The 21,825-nt window shown below is 42.2% G+C and overlaps 1 protein-coding gene and 1 long non-coding RNA gene across 5 annotated transcripts in view; one reads left to right on the forward strand and one right to left on the reverse strand.

Annotated features, from left to right (window-relative positions):
- Positions 1–1,536: 1,536 nt before the first annotated feature.
- On the reverse strand, positions 1,537–5,153 carry LOC135294244 (uncharacterized). The gene is made up of 3 exons (XR_010356385.1): positions 4,886–5,153; positions 3,709–3,872; positions 1,537–2,943 (listed from the first exon to the last, which is right to left on the reverse strand). It is a non-coding gene; the product is annotated as an uncharacterized LOC135294244 (long non-coding RNA).
- Positions 5,154–5,405: 252 nt separating this feature from the next.
- Positions 5,406–21,825, forward strand: part of LATS2 (large tumor suppressor kinase 2) — a 48,117-nt gene continuing 31,697 nt past the window's right edge. For 2 of the 4 annotated variants that reach the window (XR_010356383.1, XM_064409251.1), the window contains exons 1-2: positions 5,406–5,558; positions 9,582–10,154. Coding sequence is in view for 3 of the 4 variants with exons in the window: in XM_064409251.1 (XP_064265321.1) it covers positions 9,816–10,154 (339 nt within the window). In the remaining variant the exon portion in view is untranslated. Of the gene's footprint in view, positions 5,559–8,140; positions 8,273–9,581; positions 10,155–21,825 lie in introns of those variants that run through there. The other 2 variants (XM_064409252.1, XM_064409254.1) reach the window with 2 other exon arrangements.

Genomic DNA, 21,825 nt, shown 5'->3' on the forward strand with positions numbered 1-21,825 from the left:
ACCGAGCTTTAATGTCAGGCCTTCTAAACAGGTACAGTAAATTATCAGAGAAATGAACACAGCTTTCCTGTACATTAATGCTGAATTCTGATGCTGGGCTTTGAGACATCAATTTAACATAATGATAGGTCACAGAAAGAGCTATTTATCCAGAGATTTCTTAGCCTTTCCAAAGCATGGGAATTACCCCTCTCTCCTTACAGGCAGGGAAGTTCAGGTGGAGAAGTGAAACATCTTGCTGTCAGTCCCAAAAGGGACAAGGAGTGGAAAAAAGCTGATTGTGGGAATCTTTAAAATAGACCCCCAGCCAGCAATACTGATCTATGTTGTCTTTGGCTCTACCATGCCCTCACCCAGACCACCATGAAATATTTCGGTGGTGTACTAGCCTTCTGAAGCTTTGGATGGTCCCTTAAGGTTTCAAAGTGCCCTTTCATTGGTGGCTGGGTGTATGTGTGTGCATGGGGCACGGAGCACTCCACAGGCTACACATGTGGCTCATTCCTCCCCATGTGCTCTGGTGCTGCCTTCGCATGCTATGCTCCCTTAGGAGCATCCTAGTCCCAAATCCTTACCTCCGTACCAGTTGCTCTGGCAATTCAAAAGTGCTTCTTTTGTTCCCTCAGGATAGCAGTTCCTCACAACTCCCTCATTTTTTTTTCCCCCCACACAGACATTTTGGGAAACTACCCTTGCCCTCACCAGTCCCTCACTTTCTGCAGCAAGCCAAGGGCTTTGAATACGCATGTGTTCCTCCCACACCTTTTCCTTCTGTCCGGAGTGTGAATCATTCAGAGCATGTGGCAGGAAGGACAAAGCTGTGGTGGGGGTATTGTTATGCTGGGAGATGCTGCTGTGCCAGACCTTCGATGAAAAGATAATTGCAGGCTAGATTGATGGTTTCTGGATGCCCAGACCTGTTACCAGAGCTTCACATGTCCTGCATTACCCTTCTCTTTTTCTCCAGGATCAGAAGGGCACAGCCTAAAACCGTCTAAAATTTCCGGATTGGGTGGCTGTGGTGTTCAAAAGCCATGTGCATTGCATCTGAACAAAGTGATGCCATCACGCTGATTGCAGGGACGTGAACACTTCAGCAATTCAGTTCCAAATGGAGCGCAAACTGGCTCACACTGGTGAAATTCCACACAAAGTCCCGACATTCCTCCAGTCCTCTTGGGCTCTGCTGGGCTCCAGCTGCAGTCAATAATTGATACAAAGTCTGGGGCTGGGAGCAGAGTACATAGGAACGTGGGTCCTTGTGAAATTCAGAGTTTTGAACCTTTTGAACATGTGAGTGCTGTAAAGGCAGTCTGAGCATCCAGAATGCCTTACCCAGTTAACCAATCTGTGTGCAAGATGAGACAGTTTCCCAGTTAGATTTGTCCTATTTCGCTACTTTGTGCTGAAATAAAATGAATTTCTGAAATACCAGGTCACACGTTCACTGCATTTTTGCCACTACAAAAGAGTGCTATGATACATCCCGTAAGCATACTCTTAAGAGGAAAAAAAGAAGCATAGCTAAACCATACCTAGAATTTGGTTATAGTTTATTTTTTTCACCTGCTCAATTATTGAAGCACTGAGCCTAACTTTGACCACCAGAAATGCAATTTTGCATCAGGGTTAAACATGTATATTATATTCGCATATAGGTTGTATTGTCTCTATTATGCTGGAGAACCCAGATCTGCTGTTTCAAACTGGTTTTGTGTTGGTGGTTTGAGAAGAATGATTCCCCAGTATCACTCTGCAAAGGAAATCAATGTGTTGAAACAAGAATATTTCAGTGACGTTGTAAAGTCTTTTTGCCTTGCACATCATTCATGTTACGTCACACTGGTTTGTTCTAAACATGTCACTGTTATTCTAAACAGGATGTCAGCAAATTCCTTGTGTATGTGTGCTCATACACACATGTGTTTACATGTTCACTATTGTTTCACATGCGTGTGTCCCTCTTTTTGAAAAAGCTAGCAGAGAACTAGGCATTGCTGATAATATTCCTGCTTTAGGAATATTATCAAGTTTTCTGAACGGGTTCAAGCTTTTATTAGCAATTAGTACTGTGTAAAGAAAAAGTTCATCCACCCACATCCTAATTACTTGGTTGTTAGGAGTATTTTTAGCACCATGATTTGGTAATTGGTTCCAAATACAATAGTTTAGAAAGAGACACAGTGCCCCAGCAAACAGTGAAACAAGAGTACAAGGAGGGGATGAGGCAACACACAGCATCAGATGTCAGGATGGAGCTGTGTAGAGCTCCCACCTCCCTCGTTGTTTCAGGTGGGTGGAAGGAGAATGAATGTGAAATAGTGGATCTGTGGTCCTTCCCACTTGGCCACACGGCAAGACAGCTGCTCAGGCAAGTCAGCAGGTGAGTGCTGTAATAACCATAGGCCCAGCAGCACCACTCACTGAGGCAGAGCCATGAATAAACACAATGGTCCTTACTCATGGTCGATTATTATCTCATAGTCTAGTCTGGGAACAGACTTGCTGCTCCGCACAGCCCAGATTGTATTGTTCTTCTTATGGAGCATCTTTCCTTCTGGAAGTGCCTTACTGGGGAGAAGATAGCTGGGCAGAAAGACTTGACAGTAATTTCCAAAGAGATTATTTCACGGTGATCTCCAAAAACCTTACAAAGATCAAATCATGTTTTAACCAAGTTGTTGTATCAACCTAGCTGACTTCAATTTCCCTAGTATTTCTGAGGAACATGATTTCCATTAGTTTGAGTTTCTAAAAGGGTAAAGGCAGAAACAGTGCCACATTTGTGGATATGGGCACCTTCTAGATGATGGGTGCAACCCATCTCACCTGTGCTTGCTGCTCTGCAATGGGAATTCTATCCCAGGAACTCTGTGCAAATGCATGAAATTCAGAAAGCGCAGCTGGCTGGAACCAGGAAGCAAAGTAGTGCAGTTGAGTCTCCTTCCCAATGGATCAGAATGCAAGAGGAAAACAAACAATTCCAAAGGGGAAAAGTAAATTAAAAGATCTGTTTTACTTGGATTTAAGAAAGCAGTTAACAAGCAAATCTTACAAAAGAGTATTATAGCACAGAGTAAGCAATTTTTATCTTGATGCTGTTCCTTTAAACCAGCCTGAACTTTGTTGGGAAAAGGTCTCAAGCCATTGAGCAATGTCTGGTTTGGGCAATCACGTTGCTATGCTTCATCGGATAAGCACAGCAGTAATTCAGAAAATGAAGCCATCCTGCATCTGTCGTATCATTTAAAATTTACTTCAGTTTTGCAGGTATTTGAAGATTGCAAAATGACCCACATTTTCCTGCAATATTCTGCCAACACTGGAATCTGGTCTGAACCTAATGGATTTCCTTATCTTTAGCTTTCCAGAGTGGGAGGCTTCCTCCTTTCCCCCTGACCCTGCCCTACAATATATTCCAGTCAATGACACTATTGAAATTCTGACAGCAATTTATATACAGTAACTGACTGCCTTCAGATGAGAGGCTAAACAATTTCTATGCACCAGGCTGCATTTTTCTCATGAAATGCAGCACTCTATTCTCCTCCCAAATCAGTATTTTTATAAGGACTATTTTTTTATAAGCATTATTCATGTATAGGCACTATTGACAGTTTTGCATGGAAGACATTGAAAAAAAAAATTACAATAAACAAGCTCAGAGAAATATTCTGAGATAGGACTGCCCATGAGTATATTACTTACAAAAATAATCTCCCTGGCTTGGAAAAGGCTGTAAATATAGCTCCCATCCTGGAAAGACAGTTATGCACAGACTTCTCTTTATACGTGCTTGCAGTCCAGTGGAAGGCACTGGGCTTGTCGCATGATTAAACGTGTCTTAACAGTTTGCAAGACTGACATTTTCCCTGCCCAACAGAGCAACCCCACAATGAGCACCTCTCAGCTGTGCAACAGGATTTTAAGAATTTTGAAGAATTTCAGGACTGCAGGCTTCTTCCATGTTAACGATCTAAATATATATATTAAAAAAAAAGTTTATTTTCTTATGGACTTTATTCTGTATGAATACCCTCCAGTTATGACTAGCATGCCTATCTGTCATGCTGAGGGGTCAGAGCCAGCCTCCCACATCTGACCATTATTGTATTTGGGAGAGTGGAGATTATTGTCTCATTGTGAATTGTCTTTATTAAAAAACAGAGATATCTAAAATGATATTATTCCTGCTTTCATGAAAAACAGGTTCATAAGTGGACATTATCACTCTCTAAAACTACATGAAAGGAGGTTTAGTGAGGTAGGGCCCTGTCTCTTCTCCCAGGTAACAAGGAGCAGGACAAGGGGAAATGTCCTCAAGCAGTGCCAGGGGAGGTTTAGATTGCATCTTAGGAAAAACATCTTCTCTGAAAGGGTGCTTGGGCATTGGAACAGGCTGTCCAGGGAAGTGGTGAGGTTACTACTCCTGGAAGTGTTCAAAAGGTACAAGGATGTGGCATTTGGGGATGTAATTAGTGGGGAACACATTGGTGCTGGGTTAATGGTTGGACTCGATGATTTCAGAGATCTTTTCCATTCTTAGTGAGTCTATGAATCTGGTTCCATGTACCGCCATGCGTAATAAGGTCAAATATGAACTTTGCATCCAAATATTCTTTGCAGCTTTGTTCTGCATTTTTGTTCCAGATGTGAATTCCCTGTCTGTCCTCTGGTACCTCATAGCTCCCTAGTCTCCTCACTGTTATGAAACAACATGAAAAACAAGTAACCCCCCTCAAAAAACCCCCAAAATCCCAAACCCAAAGCAAACCAGCAACTAAAAGAAAACCCCACGTATGCATTGGTAATGCTGCCACTTTGTGCGCCTGGTTAGTCCAGCATGGAATGGATACTGGTAGGAATAATGGCTATCAGCACAGACCTTTCAATCTAAATGAGTTTGTAGTATGTGGTGAGTGGAAGAGCACTTCCAAACCACCTCTTTCCCAGAGAAGGTGCGGATGCCTCATCCCTGGAAGCGTCCGAGGATGTTGGCTGGGGCTCTAAGCAACCTGCTTTAGTGGAAGGTGCCCTCCATGGGCAGGGGGCTGAAACTAAATGGCCTTTTAAGGTCCCTTCCTAACCAAGCTATTCCATGATTCTACCCCGGCCCATTTCGCCTCAACAAGTGGAAGCAGTGCCACCCTTGTCTCGCCAGGACGCAGCGAGGAGTTGCTGTGACGCGGAGCGGGTTTTGTCAGGGGGAAAGCGTCACTTCTTACTGCCTGTAAACCTACGGACGGGCGCCCCGAGAGGGCCGCCGGCCGCGCCGCCTCGGTCCCTGAGGGCGCGCCGGCCCTTCCCGGCCCTTCCCGCCCTGGAAGCCCCTCCCCCCGCTGGAATGCGCCGGGAGGGGAGTGGAATGACGCGGGCGCCGCGGGGTCACGTGGCGCGAATGGAATGCCAACAATGTAGCGAATGTCCCGACTGCGCCCCGCACTCGGCGCCCGGGACGGCCAAGGGGGAAGATGGAGAGCGGCCCGCGCCGCCGCCGCTGCTGAGCCGCGCCTGCCGACCCGCGGAGGGCGAGCGGCGGCGCCGGGCGCCCCGGGGAGGTGAGCGGAGCGGGTGCGGGGGGCGCGGGTCCCCCTCAGCTCCGGGTGGGAGCGCTCCCCATCCCCCAGAACTGCTCGGCGCGGAAGGGAGAGTCCTGTGGGGAAGCGGGGGGCGCGGGCGAGCGGAGCCGGGTCGGTCCCCGAAGCGGGAGCGAGCGTCCCGTGTGCGAGTCCCCTCGTGGGGGCAGCCTGGGCGCCCTGCCCGCACCCTCCGACATTTTCCGGACACTCGTGTGACAGCGCAGCGCAGCTCCGGCGGAGCGGGGCGGGGGTCCGCCTGCCCGAGGCCTCTGCCCCAGCTGGCCGGAGCTGCTAATAAATGGCCGGAGTTTATTTTGGGAGCTTTCTGCCCACGAAAGGAGTCGGGGGAGACGGGAGTGCCGGCGGTGGGAGCGGACCCTGCGGGCCGGTGTGGCGGGGAGCGCGGGCCCCGGGGCACGCAGGGCCCGCGGGGTCCCGGGGCTGCGGCGGGGGCCCCGCTGCTCCCCGGCGGCTGAAGGTCACTGCCAAAACCCAGCGGCTCGCCGCCCTCCCCGCTGCCAGCCGTGTGCGTGTTGAAATAGCCCTTTCCTCGGGAAAGGCACTCGCGCAAATGACGCAAAAAGGGCTCGTTTGGAGTGTCCGGGCTTTGCGGTCAGTCGCTGCCGGGCTGCTGTGGAGGGGGAAGGTGAGATGTTTCCCACAGCCCTGGCACTGGGACACGGGCACAGAGTCACTTCTGGACAGTTCTGTTAGCAGGAGAGGCGGAATCGTTTTAGGGAAAATCCCCATTGCACTTTTCTTCACTTTCACAATGTGCCCTTAATAAAATTCCTGAAGCGCTTCCCCCCCTTATAGACCTCCAATGCGAAGTGAACAGTCGCTGCTTCCTTGAATTGGTGTTCTAAAAAAAGCCCCCAAACGATACCTGTAAATTCAGAGAGGGAAGGAAGTTGTAGCAGTTTCTTAAAACTTTACTCCTTCATATACTGCAGAGATTTCAAGTTCAGCTCATTCCAGTGCCTGCACAGTTACAGGGAAACAGCTCACCAGCTTGGGTGAGCTTTAGTTTCTTGCCTGTGTCCCAGCTCCACAGAGCCACTAGCACATGCAGCCTGTTGGTGAATGAAGAAACAGGACAGTGAATAGATAGTGCTGCCAGGAAAACAGATATCATCATATAATTTCAGTGTGTCATTGATCAGTTGTTTGGTTGCTGCTAGAGCAGCTATTGGTATTTCTCAAATGAAACAAAATAGTCAGTCAGAAATTGTTTAACTTGATGTAATTAAAGTAATGCTGTACCTGCTTGAAGTGTCCATTATCCTTCAGGATAATGGACAAGCTTCTAATTAGTACAGAACATGTAATATTTTGGAAAAGACCGTAGGACTGTTCAGTCAGAATGGCTAACAACTCAAAAATAATTTCTTCTGATTGCAGGAAGGCTGTTGTTACATCCATGCTGCAGGCAGGGTGCAGATTAGAAGGATTTGAAATTATCCAAATCCAGATGTACAGTTAGAAGTGCTTAGACAGAATGAGACACACTACATACCTTTTAAAGCATACAACCATTTTATGGGGTTTTTTTTCTGAAAAATGCAAATCACAGGAAGATATAAAAAAAGCCAGCAGCTTGTCTTTCCTTGTAAATCATCTATAATATTTAGTGTTCTTTTTTTTTTTTTGCTTATCTTACATTTTAGTTTTAAAAAACCCCTGCAAAATATGAAACAGGTTTGCAGTTAGCTGCAATACTTACTGCTGTTGCTGCTCTCATCCACACTGTCTAAACGAGCAACATTTCTTTCTGGTTTAAGCAGTGTTGTAAATGTAAGCTGAGGAAGTTGCCAGCTGGCTTGACCCAGCATTATTAGACTCGAGCTGAGGCTAAAGGTCACAGCAGTTCTTTATGTGAAGCATGTGTGTAAGTGGGAAAGCAGTCTTTTGCTGCAAAAAGGTGGGGGGCTTGCAAGCTTTCCCAGCGGGTCCCAGGCCTGAGGATTGGCACAGGGACTGAAAAGGAAGAACAACCCAGATGCCTAAACCAAGCCATATGGTGCCTGCTGCTGTCAGGAAAAGAAAGAAAATTATCGACCAATTAATTGCTTTGTACATTCTAAGCACTAGCTAGTTATGATGTAATCCAAAGAAAGCTGCAATACTATTGTGTTTTATTTTTTACCAAGCCTGTGTATTATCTTTTGCTATATTCTGTCCAAGTAGAAAAAAAACCTCTTTTTGAGATCCTGCAGTTGCTTTTGTCTTCACTTGGGACAATGAAAGCTTGATCTGCTACTGACCAGTAGCTGGTTTGTGGAAACATCAAAATCTGGCTGAACAGCTTTAGCACTTCCCTTAAAACAATTGGCAAATGTTGCTGTCACTTGTCTGTGAGTTAGCTTTGCAGGGTGTTCATGGAGAGCACCGAATGGAGTAGCTCAAGATCTCAGACACATTATAGGTGTTTTTTAATGGAACATTTAAATCCTAAGAAAAAAAGGTTGGGTTAATTCAAGTGATAAATCTGTGTTGCTGCATTTCAGTCTGGTGAAACATCATGGGAGAGTCGGGCATCTGACTGCATTGTTGCATTTCAGACCTTGGTGGAGGAAAGCATGAAGTGGACTCTATCCTGGTGAGGAAGGTGTGGTGGGCTTCAGAGGTGAATGTGTCCTGATTCTCTTGGGCTTCACAGCAGTAAGCTGTTTGCTTGGCAGTGAGAAGTGATGGTAAATGCATGGAAATTATTGTTTTTTGGGGAAATGCTACACGTATCACAACAAAAAGAGTTTTTAGTATGAGCATGGGAAAATAAAGAACAGTACTTCCAAGAGAAATCCTTTTCAATGATAAATGTCCTATAATCAAAAGCGAAGCACCTTTAAAAAAAAATCCAATTGACTTCTGGGTGCCGGTGAGAAACATACCGTCCTCTATGTTTGCAATTTGGAAACAACTGAATAGAATTCTTCCCTTACCAGCAAGGTGGCTGGAGCACCATTCAGGAGTCCCTTTGTGAGTGCAAATGGCAGCAGAAGAAGCCAGCTTGCATAACCAGCATCAATAGCGAGGTTGCATTTCTGATTAGGCTGTCTGTCTTTTAATCCTGTTCCAAATGCACCATTATTTCGTGATTGTGTTGTGGTGGTGCATAAAGATTTAGTTAAGGTAGGATTCTTGTTGTAGCCTCTGCTGCATGGAGATCACAGGCTTTACAGTTGCTCAGCTGTGCTGCATAGGTGTTCTCTGCTGCTGATATGCAGCAGAGAACATAAAGCTGTCTCCAAGTCTTCTGTTTCTGTGTTGGGAGGCTGTATGAGCTGGTTCTTCATCTTCTGCTCTTGCTGTGTAGCTCCATTTTCCCATCTTTTCCCTTTCTTCCCTATAAGGCACAGCTAATGAAATATCAATATACCCTTTCCTCTCTCCTGTTTTTTCTTTCCCTCTTTCTTCCAGTTTTGGTGAGAACTGTTACCTTCAGACTTTGCTAAGTTATTCATGTGGAAAGGCAAAATGTCTTGTCTTTCTGTTACTCACTTTGTTATTGAAATACTAGAAGTTGCTATGGTTAGGGTCATCAATATTTCCATTATAAATCTTTTTCATAAACTTCTGAAACTGTCCTCAGCTAGTGTAAAACAAACAAAATCTTAAGTGGGGGAAAAACATTTCATAAGCGTACTCTTCCCTATTTATGAAATAGGATAGGCTTGTCTAGAATTTGGTTATGCAATTGGATAGGAAATTTGCCACCATTAGGTACTGTGAAATTCTTAAATTAGTTTTTTTAAACCTTGGTTTTTAGGAGTTTTATTTTGAATATTAAACTTACAAGAAAAATTTATTGGTTATGTTGAGAAAATGTTCTAGAATCCTGCTGGAAACAGATAAAGTGAAAATCATTAAAGGGTATCCAACTGTGACTGCTCAAGAGGTTAAACTGATTCATTTTCACTTGATTAATTGTCATGCTGTCCCTTCAGAGGCATTTACAATATCTACTTAATTGAACGTATTTTCTATTTTCTTTTGTTTCAGTCACTGTCAGTCTGCAAAATGATGATTCCACAGATTATCATTTTCCGTAGGAAATGTGAAGATTGTGAACTGAAGTAAAACATTGGCAGAAATCTCTTGAGAATTTTGCCTTTTCTTCTCTGTGAAGGATTATGTTTACAAGAAATTGATACCATCAAGTGACACTTTTTTGAAATATTTTAAAAGAAACAAAAAATAAAGCTGTATTTATGCTCAGAGAAAACTGGATCAACAATGAGGCCAAAGACTTTTCCTGCTACGACGTATTCTGGAAACAGCAGACAAAGGTTGCAAGAGATTCGAGAAGGTTTAAAGCAGCCATCCAAATCTTCAGGTCAGGGACTGCCAATTGGAGCAGGCAGTGAAACTTCTCTGGACCCTAAGATTTTAATAGGGAAGGATGCTGCAAGGCAGCAGCAGATGAGACAAACTCCAAAGTTTGGACCATATCAGAAAGCTCTGCGAGAAATCAGATATTCTCTGCTGCCCTTTGCTAATGAGTCAAGCACCACAGCAGCCGTGGAAGTCAACAGGCAGATGCTCCAGGAGCTGGTGAATGCAGGTTGTGATCAGGTACGTATGAGGTGGGAGGGGGGATTGGCACTGCTGCCAAAACAAGTTCATTCTCTGGGCTGAAGGAAGGATTTTGATGGTGGGTGTCAAAATCATGGAAACGCAGATTCTTCTGGCAGTCGTATTGCTGTATGAGCAGCAGAGTAGATGGACTTACAGGGGACAGATGTGACTAGTGTGGGGTTCATTTATGTTAAAGACAGTCTTTTTTTTGGGTTTTTTTTTCATTTTCCCTGCAATGCTTAGTAACAAGCCTTAGTTGTGAGTAATAGGGTGGAATTTTGTCTAAGCCCAGCTCACTGACAGAAAAAAACTGTAAGAAATGATAGACACAATATCTGGTATTTGAAGAATCTCACTTGCTGTTGGCCAGAAGCAGGAGGGCTTGGATGGATGTTCAGCTGACTGCAGTGATTCTGTCCACACCTTTTCTTCTTCACTTTCTCTGCTTCTGTTAAGAGGTGGTAGCACTGCTCAGATCAGAGACTTGGTGCAGAGATGCTTTTTATTTTTGTCATCCTGGGGCTGATGCTTGAAGATTGATTGAATTTAATATTCTTAATTCCTTTTACATGGTGCAGAACAGTCTTTTTGTTTTGAGCTGTATTCATCTTGCTTGTGCTTCCAGTGTTGGTGTCAACTTTCACCTCTGTCCAGGAGTACTTCAAAATTTTGTTTTTTAGAGAAAAAATGCTGGTTTGGGTTCAGATTCTGAATGTTGTAGGAACCCTTTATTCCCATGTGATTGAATAGCAGTTGTTGACAAGCTGAAACATTTCCATTTATAGTCCTTGATACAAATTGAAGAGATTTAAAACCAAAGTGCTTTTAGTGGCATCTCCTTGATTTCAAAACTTAGCCCCCATTCACTGATGGCAGAATGTGGGTGTTTTTACTGTCCTAGACTATATTCTGATTCTGTATAACAAAACTAACATCAAGCAGTATTATAAACAGTGTAACAGTATGCATTTCCCTGGAGCTATATAAATATTAATTAGTGCTGTTTCTATGCCAAAGAGTTTATGCTACACAAGATAATCAGAGCTGGAGTAGATTGCATATCTAATAAGAAGTGCTGCAGAACAACTAAACACTTCCTAGTCCAGTGAACCAAGATGCTGTACTGAATTATTTAACTGGGGGAACTAAGGATTTTCTCTCATCTTTAGTAGGCCATGAAAACAGTGTTTTTTAGAACTCTAGCCTCTAAATTTCCCTAGCTGTTTAGGATGGGAACATTCCCTGTGCATATGAGCCAAGGTTAAATGAGCACAGCTGGATTCTGGATTGGAAATGCACATTTGGTAAGTTACAGGGACAAATCGTTCACACATAGAACTTGGCTTGTTGGACTGAAATCTTGGAAAATACTTTGAGCACAGCACAGTAATGCTAAGCAAATGTATAAAACAGAAATACCTGAACACCTGTTAAAATGTCTTGGTATTCAAAGCAATGTAATGAAGTATATGTGTAATTTTTTTAATATATTCTGCTATTTTGACTTCAGTGTTCATATAGTGGTATTGCTGCTTCTAGAGCATTGAACCCAGTTCTGACTCTGATGTGGAGATTTTTGCTCCTTAAATTTTGCTCGCATTTTTGGTTGAGCTTTTTTTTTGCCGCTCCTCATTGACCATGATCCTTCCATCCTCCCATTTGTTGTTTCTCCATAGCTGTGGCTTGTTGCCTGGCAATGGCATTACTGGGTCTATTCTTTAGGTGTGTTTGGCACTCAGGTCTAAGCTTAACCAGAGTCACATTTGGCTGGAGTCCAAATAGAGGTTTCAAGACTGGAATCCTGTGAATAAAAGTACTGAGCTTCCCAGGATGAGTCCAGACCACATGAAGATTCACTGTCCTGGGGGATTGTGAATGAGTGGAGCTTCTTGAGATGATGTGAATGGTATCTGACCTTGGAGATGGCATAGGGTGACAGACCTGATTACTGCCTCTGGATTCTTCTTTTCCCCCTGGTGCCTGAGCTGTTTTGAATCAGATGCTGAACTGTTTCGTATCATGATGTGTTTTAAATCAGTCATCCCAAGCTGCCCTGTCCCTGCTTGTGAATCAAAGCCTTTGAATGCCTGCCACACGGACATCTTCTGTAGTTCTGTGGGCAGCAGCAGATCTCTGATTTAACAGAGAAGTGAAGGCAGCTTCAGTTTCTTTGGGGATGTTTTTATTTACCTCTGAACCCAGTGCTTGTGTGAGGTTGGTAAATGGGCATTGAAGCCCACACCCAACCTTCCCCTTTCAAAAGCCATGAGAAGCTGTTTTGTGGTTAAGGATTTCAGTCCATGAACAGCTGATGTTCTACTTGAGCCTTCCACTAGAGCAAGCCTGCAGAATACAAAATCTTACCCCTCCTGATCCTGCTTCATGGTACACAAATCAGCTGTTCAGGTGCTGCAAGCATCCTGAAGCGTGTGGCAGTTTGTCATAAGAAGCTCTATTCATGAGCATTCTAGGTAGCTGTGAAGAAGGAGTAGAGGGCTGTAACACTCTGTTTCATCTTATTGGAACTGCATTTTCCAGCTGGGTTTGGACTAAGGCCTTTTGGTGTCCTGGATGGAGCACAGAAAAGTAACACTAACCTTGTGGGAAATGTTGTGCTGGACACCGTGCAAGGATCAGGATTCTACTTCAGTCTGTTTATTAAGCCACAATAAGGGCTTTTGGAAGGGTGAAGGGAAATAGTGATAATTGAAAAGGAAAAGAATTTTAGAGGCTGGAAAAAGGATACTTCTATTTAATACCCTTACTAGCTGCACATATCTGTAGCATGGATAGATTTTAACAGCAACCATTTGACATCCTACAAGAGATGTTGCTTATTGGGGTTTGTAGCTCCCTGTTCTGTCTAAAGTGACTCTTAAGTTTTAAGATGAAATTGAAAATGCTTTTATTAAATAAAAAGGAAACATAGCATTTTATTACTTTACTCTTGCTCTGTAAATTCCCACACAGCCAGGAGGTTCATTATAAACCAATAGGTCGACTTAACAAGTATATGAAATGCAGTGTAATTCATGAAGTAAATATCAAATTCTCATGTCTTTCATTTGCAGTCATCATAGGTGTTACATAGGAAAACATTTTTATTTTTTTTAATTGGTTAGGAAGTTGCCAGTATTCTTTTAAATGATCTGTTTTCTTCCAGAAAGATTTATTTTTCAGCCATTTTGGAGTTTTTGATTTTATAGTGAAATCTGATCTGCTAAACTTAATGGGGAGTTCACTGTTCGCCTGAAAGAAACCATGATTACATATTTTCTTGTTTTTAAGAGATAAAAACCATAACACAAAATAACACGCATAATTAGTCATTGTTTTTCTGAAACAAATGGAGCAACTTGTCTGTTGTTTGCTTAAGTCATCTTTTCAACAGTAATTATTTAGTGAGTTTCAGTCAAAAATAATTAGTGCAGCCTAAATAGTTTTGAAACTCACAGAGCATGACTGCAAAAGATCAGACCTTTTTCTTTGTAAAAGCTTTAAGCCAAAAGCACACCTAATATGCCATTCTTTAGTAAATAAAAGTCCTTGGGCTTGGAAGTGTAACTTGCAGTCACTGTAGGGGGACAAGAGTGTGGGGCATCTGTCCTGTGGGCTGGTAAACCACTGGAATCACCTGGGGCAACTGCGTGGGGTTTGGGGTGTGGTGGTAAAAGCAGCTGCTGTTGTGGACTGAATGTTTCTAATGAATAGATGCAATTGAGTGTATGATCAGTGGCATTCCAACAACCTGAATGGGCTGTACTGTACTTACTGTACTTCCTTAGAGCATAAACAGCCACTGACATTGTAATTTAGAGTGGGCTGCAGCAGTTCTAGATGAACTGTGGAATGTTACACACATGTCACTTTTGTGGGGGTTTTTTTCTTTCCCTCAAGCAAACTTTCCTTTGAGCAAAGGGTGCCTTTTCTGGGTGAAGATTTCTAGACATGGTTTGTTTAGACAGCTATTTTTAAGGAAAAATCATGTTTTCGGATTTTTTACAGGCTGCATACTGCCAGTAACATAGCTGTACAACTATGAATATGTGAAGTGGGGAAGTTCTTATGCTTAATTTTCTCCAGAGGCTTTTATAAATATCGTGAGTAAAACATGTGCCTCCCATGCCAATATCAGGATATTTTGAAGGGGAAGATCTGTCCATTGGTTACTAATTGTAGTGTCTTTCAATTGAATGGAATGGTATCTGTGGAGTGTTGTAATAATGTGTGTAATATCAAATTGATGACCTTGTCACCAGTGTTATGCTGAATTAACAAGATTCAGTTTGTACAAGTGGGATGGGGTTTTGGTTGCTATTTTTTTTCCCTTAAATTCCTCATTGCATTCCAGGATTCTATCAGTCTCTTCATCATGGCTTGTCTTCTTTTTATTGAACCTGTTTGGCAAAGATTCTACCCTGATTTGGGAATGCTGATTGATTTCAGGTTTTGAGACTGGGGAATAAAGTATTTCTCTCACTTTGAACAAGTATTTGCAGTTCTTTAAGTGAGAGAAACTCTGTTCTGCCAAATAGAGCTTCAGCAAAAAGTCATTTTTGGATTTAGCATGTAGAACTAGTATTCTCTTCTTCCTGTTCTGTACAGGTCATGCTTGTCCACCTATGATCCATGTGCCATCAAGCAGTGTGTTACTGGGCAGTGGGACTTTTCACCATAATGTTGGAGTAGTGACAGGAAGAAGATACAGTGTAGAGTTTTGTTTTGACAACAGACTTGCTGAAGCTTTGCTTTAGTAAAATATCTGTTGTGATGTATTTGTTAAGAGGACAAGTCTAAAGAGACAGCTTGCCTTCAAGGTAAAGGACAGCAAAAATTTTAATAGCAAATGAGAGAACTAATTTCATAACATTGACCTGTCTTGTAACAAAATTTTGTGTTTGCTTGAGTAAACCTTACCTGTGTTAGGAGTTTTGCCTGCCCAGCTATTTACCAAAACCTCAAGGATGAACATCTTAGTCATCTTCTGGATGTTTTCAGTCCAGACTGTTTGGTTAATGAAAAATGACTGAAGAATGAGCTGTTATAAGATTGCCTGGGTTATTCTATGGGACATACTTTAAAGGTGAGGATCACAGAATATTTTGAATTGGAAGGAATCCACAAGGATCATCAAGTCCAGCCCTTAAGTGAATAGCCCATACAGGGATCTAACCTGTGCCCTTGGTGTTGTTAGCAGTATGCTCTCACCAGCTGAGCTAATGTGGTGCAAGTCATTACAAGCTGTGCTGCTTGTAGAAGTATTTTGGGTTACAGGGAGGAAAAAAGGGATGTTCAAATGAGGGCACTCACTGCTGAATGCAGGAGAAAGGTTTTATTTTAGCAACTTAAATAGATCTGATAATTCAGGCCAACAGTCTCTTGGGTGTTCCATTTGCATCCATCAGGTAAGTTGTTCACTCTGCCTTCTCTTTACTAGGTGTATTGAGGGCTTGTTTCATAACCTTTTCCTACACTTTTTTCTTTCTAACCTCCCTTTTTGGTTTCTGTCTTTCTGAGAGATTTCCAGTATAATGCAGTGCTCTTCCATCAAAGCATGTAACGGAATGTGTTTCCCCACTAATATGCCTGAGGTTAGCAACTTAAGTCATTTCAGTTCTTCAGAAAAAAAGTGAGTCATAGCTTTCCAGGGGCTGAAAGCAAGAGGTGGAGATTGCTCTTCAGCTGATAGCTTCTGACACCTTTCTCTCCTAAGCCCTTTCTCTTGTCTCCAGTCTTCCTATGTTTCTGTCACTTCTTGATGATACTGGCTTAGTGAGCGTACTTAGATTCTCTGTGTCATGACACAACTCCCACAGTGTATTTGAGAAGGTGCTCTTGGTATTGTGTGAGCATGGCTTGGGATATGCTTGTCCTGCAGAAGGAAGAAAAGTATTTTCCCTTGAGTTTTTGTGGTGGTGGAAATATTTATTAACAGTTGTAAATGATTGTGTGTTCTCCTTTGCATGACAAGATTTGGCAGCTGGGCAGTAATATTGCACTGAAGAATATTAGATTATTTTAAACTCTGCCCTTAATTCTTGTTAGGCTTTTTTCTTCTTTATCAAACTATAGAATAAATTACATCTTGATAGTAGGATTGTGTTTGAAATGACAGGACAGGAATCAGATGCTAGATTTCAACTGCAGATAAGTGTGAATCTTGAGTTATCTTAAATTTTCCTATTCCTCATATCAGATAAACATTCTAGAATATTGGGAGTTAATATAAAAATATAAAATTGTATCTTGCTATAACAGGGTACAGGATTAACTTGCACTGGATACTTAAATTGTATTTATTAAAATATAATTTCCAATAGAATTTTGAGCTGTGGATTTTTTTTTTTAGTGAGAAAGGAAATTACTTCTTCACAGTCACTAAAAAATCTGCATAAGCATTTACTTCAGTCTCTGAATAAAAAGCCCATGTGACCAAAAGTGAAGATTGCCATTATTATTCTAACAGGAAGCTGATATCACAATAGTAGTAGGGTGTAACAGTTCCTTTTGCATTTTTTATGTTGTTCTCAGCCTAAATCTCTGCTGTTCTTTCAGCTTTAGTATCTGAAAGGAACCAATGTGATTTTATATTTTATACTGAGAGTGAAAAATAGCATCTCTGCATGGGAAGGGGGATGTGGGGTGTTTTTTGCTTGTCTGTGGGGGTTCTTTCTTAAAGAAATTGAATGGCACTTTTAAACTTAGAGAGATTTCAGCAGAAGGACTTGATACAAGACTTCTGCATGCTGCTGTCTTTAGGGTAGGTCAAGGTATGCATTTAGAACTCAATTCAATCTAGGAATGTTTTTTAGTAGTTACTAAACTAATTAAAAGCTTATGTTAAAACTGCTAATTGAATATCAGTACAATGAAAATAAAAATTCATTGCTACTCATGTGATATGCAGGTATGTGCCATACTTCTGTGGAGTCTTTTTTTTTTAAATTTATTTTCTTTTTCCTATAGCATGGGCAAATATACATAAAATAACATACAATTGCTTTTGTTTTTCCTCAGTTTTTTCTTGCTGTAGCCCCATCTCAAGCAGACCACAGCTTGCTGGTGCTCCCATGGGCCCAGCATTCAGACTCTGCTCGGCAGCTGCTTGTGGTGTCAACTCTTATAGAATGTCCATGTGCCATGTGTGTTGTCCATGTATCCCCCTAATCTTCCATAAAGCAGGCTCCAGTACTTGCACTCTCTGCTTCTTGGGTGCTGCCTGTCTCTGACTTGCAAATGCTTGTATGCAGTGCTGTCTGAAGTAGGTGAGGAGAGATGTGAAAGAGCCCTTCAAATCTTTATACTTGGTGGTGCCAGCTGCTGTTTTTCTCATGTAGTGGATATATCCATTAATTCCCTTGAATCACTCTTAAGAAACAGCTGGTTAGACCCAGGTTTTCCTTTATTTGACCTCGGGAAGAATTCTGAGTGGATTACAAGCTGCCTGTGGCTCTAGCTACTCTAGCTATAGAGTAGATGTTCCACAATCAAGAACTGCTGGAACAGTACTTTACTAGTGCTTCAATTTGCACTAGTAAAATCAAGCAGTTACAGACATGATCATTGTTTGCTTAAAGCTACAAATGTTTGTGTTAACTTGGGCTTTAAACTTAGATAGGTTATGTGTATAGCATGTGAAATACATCTAACTTCTTTCATTTCTTCTGCTTATGTTCATAACCTAATTGTGAATGTAGATTAGATCTCACATTTTTATTTTGCTTGGAGCTGAGGCTTAGAGTGGGAAATGCTAGCCTTTATTTCTAAGTTTTTATAATTCCCTAGCTTTTTGGAAAAAAATACAATTAAATTTAACAATGCTTCTGATTACCAAATTAGAGGCTCAAGTTGCTGTGGCATTGTGGTCTGTGGTCTCATCCTAGCAGTAGCAGTCTCATATTGTCCAGGCTTGAGAGGGATCCCAGTTTCACATCTCCAGAAGATGCTTTCATAAAAGCCTGATGAAAGTCAGCTAGTCAAACTCTTGCTGTCTGCCTGCTCTACACATCTGCTGCATGTCACCCAAAATACTGGTGCTGATAGAAGTATTTTTGACTTTATGTTACTGGGCAGCTTCTGTTGAGGTGGTTCTGGCAGCTCTGATCTTGATGGGGTTTCCAAGCTATGGCTCCAGCACAGCAAAACTGGTTTGTTCCTAATGGACTTGTCCTGCCATCTGGGCAGTCACTGGCAGTTCACAAGAAACTTCTGGGTTACAAATGGACACATAGAAATTTGGTTTCATACAAGCAGTGCATGTGTGCATATATGTATTGGGATGACTGCAGTGTCTGCACGGTGCCAGCTCTTTGTGAAGAACTTAATCCACAGAATTTGGTACTGCATTGAGGATTTCTTTTTCAGTCTAAGGAAACAATATTCTAATGTTTGAGGCTATGTTCTGCTTCCCTACAGTGTAAGAGATGGATTTTTCCTGATGAGAAACTTGTGCTCTTCATTTTGAGTGAATCCAAGTAATTAAAAATATTTCCTTAGGGAGGTGAAAGATGAAAAGAATGAGAGAGGATATGAAAATACTTTGAAAATATTATTTCTAGGTCAGTTAATTTTCAGAAGGCTGAAATCAAAGAACACTGTGTACCTGTAACTTTATGAATCAGGTAATGGCCATGGCAAGGACAGTCTGTGTTAATAACTCTGTCCTGTGCCACTGCTTTGTCCTTAATTGTTATCAGTGTATATGTGCATGTGTGAAACTTACTGCGACACACACAGTCACTTATGCACTTAGAGAAATACAAACACAGTGGGAATTGGGAAAATGGTGGGATTTGAATGTATACTGCTTGAATGACCAAGCATTTTGCAACTATTTTCTTTACCCTTAATCATCCTCCTTTTCTATCTCCTTCACTACTTTAATACAAGATTTGTAAATTACTCATTCAATCCAAAGCATGCAAAGATGCAGGGTCTTGCATGTCACATGCATAAAAAGCTAGAAAGAAGGCTGCTGCTGCTGGGTGATAATATGGTTAAGTTTCTGTCCTTTAAAGAGACTGACTTTAGAAGGAGAACTAGCAGTGTAAAATTACTCCTGTAAAAGTCTTTATATGGCTACGTTTGGGTTTTATCCACTGTTTGAATCTGTTGGATGGGGGTTATTTCAAAACAAAAGAAAATGTCAGCTGAATCTCAGAGATCACTGTTGCTGATCTGCAGCTTCATTCCCTCCCTGTTTGTTTTGTTTTGTTCTCCCACTGTATCAGTTCTTATCTTCCAGCCTCTTCAAGTCCATACCTTCCTTTCTTTACCTGTTGTCCTATTGCATTCCTTTTTCTTCTCCATTGGTTTGAATGACTAATATTTAACACCTCCTACAGGCCTTTGTCTATGTGCCTCTGAATACCCCAAATGAGTTGATTTTTTTTTAATAATTGCAAACTAAGGAATAACTCTTTTATAGACTTCAGCCTTTCATATAAAAAAATTTGGTGTGACATGTTAAAGCATTATAGATGCAACTGTAATGTGACTGCCAGCACAGCCTGTATGTTTTCGTTTCTGCATCTTTTCCTCCATTCAGTGTCAGGGCTTCATAGGCTGTGCTTAAACCAGCCACCTGTCCCATTCATGCTTCTCTTCCAGCACTGCCACAATTGCTGTGTTCATTCCTCTATCCTGCCAGATGTCAGTCTCATAAAGATGCATAAAATCCAATTCAATCAACGTAACTGGAACCTTTGAAATACTAATTTGTGTGGGGTATCCTCGTTTACAAAAAAAAAAAATAAATCTGGTTGTACCAATTAAAAACATAACAAGTTGGGGGAAAAAGACAGAGACCTTTGAATCAAGATAAATTCACTCCATATTGGGCTGGTTTTATCCTGGCTCCAAATGAGTGCTCCAAACGATATGCATTGCACTTTGGTGGAGCCTGTTTTTTCTGATTGTCCAGCACAGTTTGATTCTATTTTAGATGATCCCTTGATTGCCCATGTGATCTGTGCTGCCCAGCCACGGTAGCAACCTGCTGGCTGTGTGCTGGAGCAGGGTGGAATTTTTCATTTTCTTCCAGATGCTTCAGCAGTTGCTATGCTGGAAACTCACTTCCATCTCCTTCCTGTGATCATTTCTTGCACGTTGGCCATCCCTCCTGTTTAGCAAATCTTTTCATTATTATGTTCTTTAGTGCAAGCACTATGCCCATTGAGTGCTTTCTGGGAGGTGTTTTATGACAAACCTGTGAAACAACACCTGTGTGGTGTTGCGGTCGTGCAAATAGAGAAGAGAAGCTATGGGTGCATTGTTCAGCAGTGCAAATTGAGGACCTAGAGCCTAGGAATCTACAAGTGGGCAAAAGTCCTCAGTGTCAGCCAGGGCACGTGGCGAGCCAGCTGCTCATACAAGAGGACCTCACTGGCAAGTGCCAGCAAATTTGAAAGCAAACCACAAGAATTTTCATTTGCGTTGGTGTGCCTCCCCCCACCCCTCATCTCTGTTTGCTGAGAAGTGAACCTTCAGGGCTCTTAACCACATGAAAGTAAGTAGAAAAAGTATTTTTTCACTATTACTTTGTAATACTGTAAAATCATTTGCAACAGATTTTTTCAGGAACTTCTCTGTGATTTTTAAGTGTTACAAACTGGTGGAGGTTGAGAACTTGCTGTTGCAGGCTCTGCTCCTCACTCAGGCAGAAATGGATGCTCAGATTCGCTGCCAGGAAAAATCTGTTGCCCCCTGAGCATGGAACTCCACTGCTCAGGAGGGAGAGTCTGGGACACAGCTCTGCTTTGGAGGCAGAGCTGCCTTTTCCCAGATTCTGTGAAGGTCAGAGTGTTCTGCTATGTGTTCAGCACCTCCAGGAGCACCATTTTGAGCAAATAGCAGTGCTACATGCTTAGCAGAATTTTTTGGTTTTTTTCAAAGAATGATTTCTTGCTTTGAGCAGGAGGGTTTGTGCTCCCAAGCTGTGTAGTGGAGTGTGAACTCAGGCTTCACCCTGCCCTACACAGGCCAAACAGCAACAGCTGTAGCATCAGCACAGCATCTACACCTAGCTAGGGCAGGCCAGTTATCTTAGTTTCTGCCATGCTTATGACTTCCTTCTCTTCGTCTCTCCCATTAACTTAGAGAAGCAAGACCATTGCCTAGCTTCAGACAAAGCCCTGAGTCAAACTAGTGGAGCCCTCCTTGTACACAAACTGTTGAGCCCATGAATTTGGGGAAACACCTGCCACTAAACAGAGAGCTAATTTGTTTTGCCACATTCACATAGTAGTTTTGTAGTTTCCCAGTCTGAGAAGAGCCTTTTTTAAAATTTTTTTCTTTTTGACTCACAGATCATGGCAGCTAATGGATAGAGAAAATATTGCTGTTGAGGTTGAAACTCTGACAGGAGAGTGATATCTGACAATGATGATGACCAGTGGGAAGCGTAACAAGGATGAAGCTCCTTCTAAAAAGCAGGAATTGGGTGCGTGAGCAGAGAGGATGATATTTGACATTAACTTGAAGGGGAAGGGTAGTTGGGTCTCAAAGTTGGGTCTCTCTACTGCTGAGCTCAACCATTAATAGTAAACTGGTTGTTTTAACTGGTGTGTCTGGCTTGAGGAGATCATGCTCGGGTGTGGGGAAAGCCCATGTCTTCCACTCTGCAGGGTGGAAGCAGCGGCCTGAGCCTGAACTGCTCCCTGCAGGAAGA

Source organism: Passer domesticus, chromosome 2 (assembly GCF_036417665.1).
Source record: "Passer domesticus isolate bPasDom1 chromosome 2, bPasDom1.hap1, whole genome shotgun sequence".
NCBI classification, from domain to species: Eukaryota; Metazoa; Chordata; class Aves; order Passeriformes; family Passeridae; genus Passer; species Passer domesticus.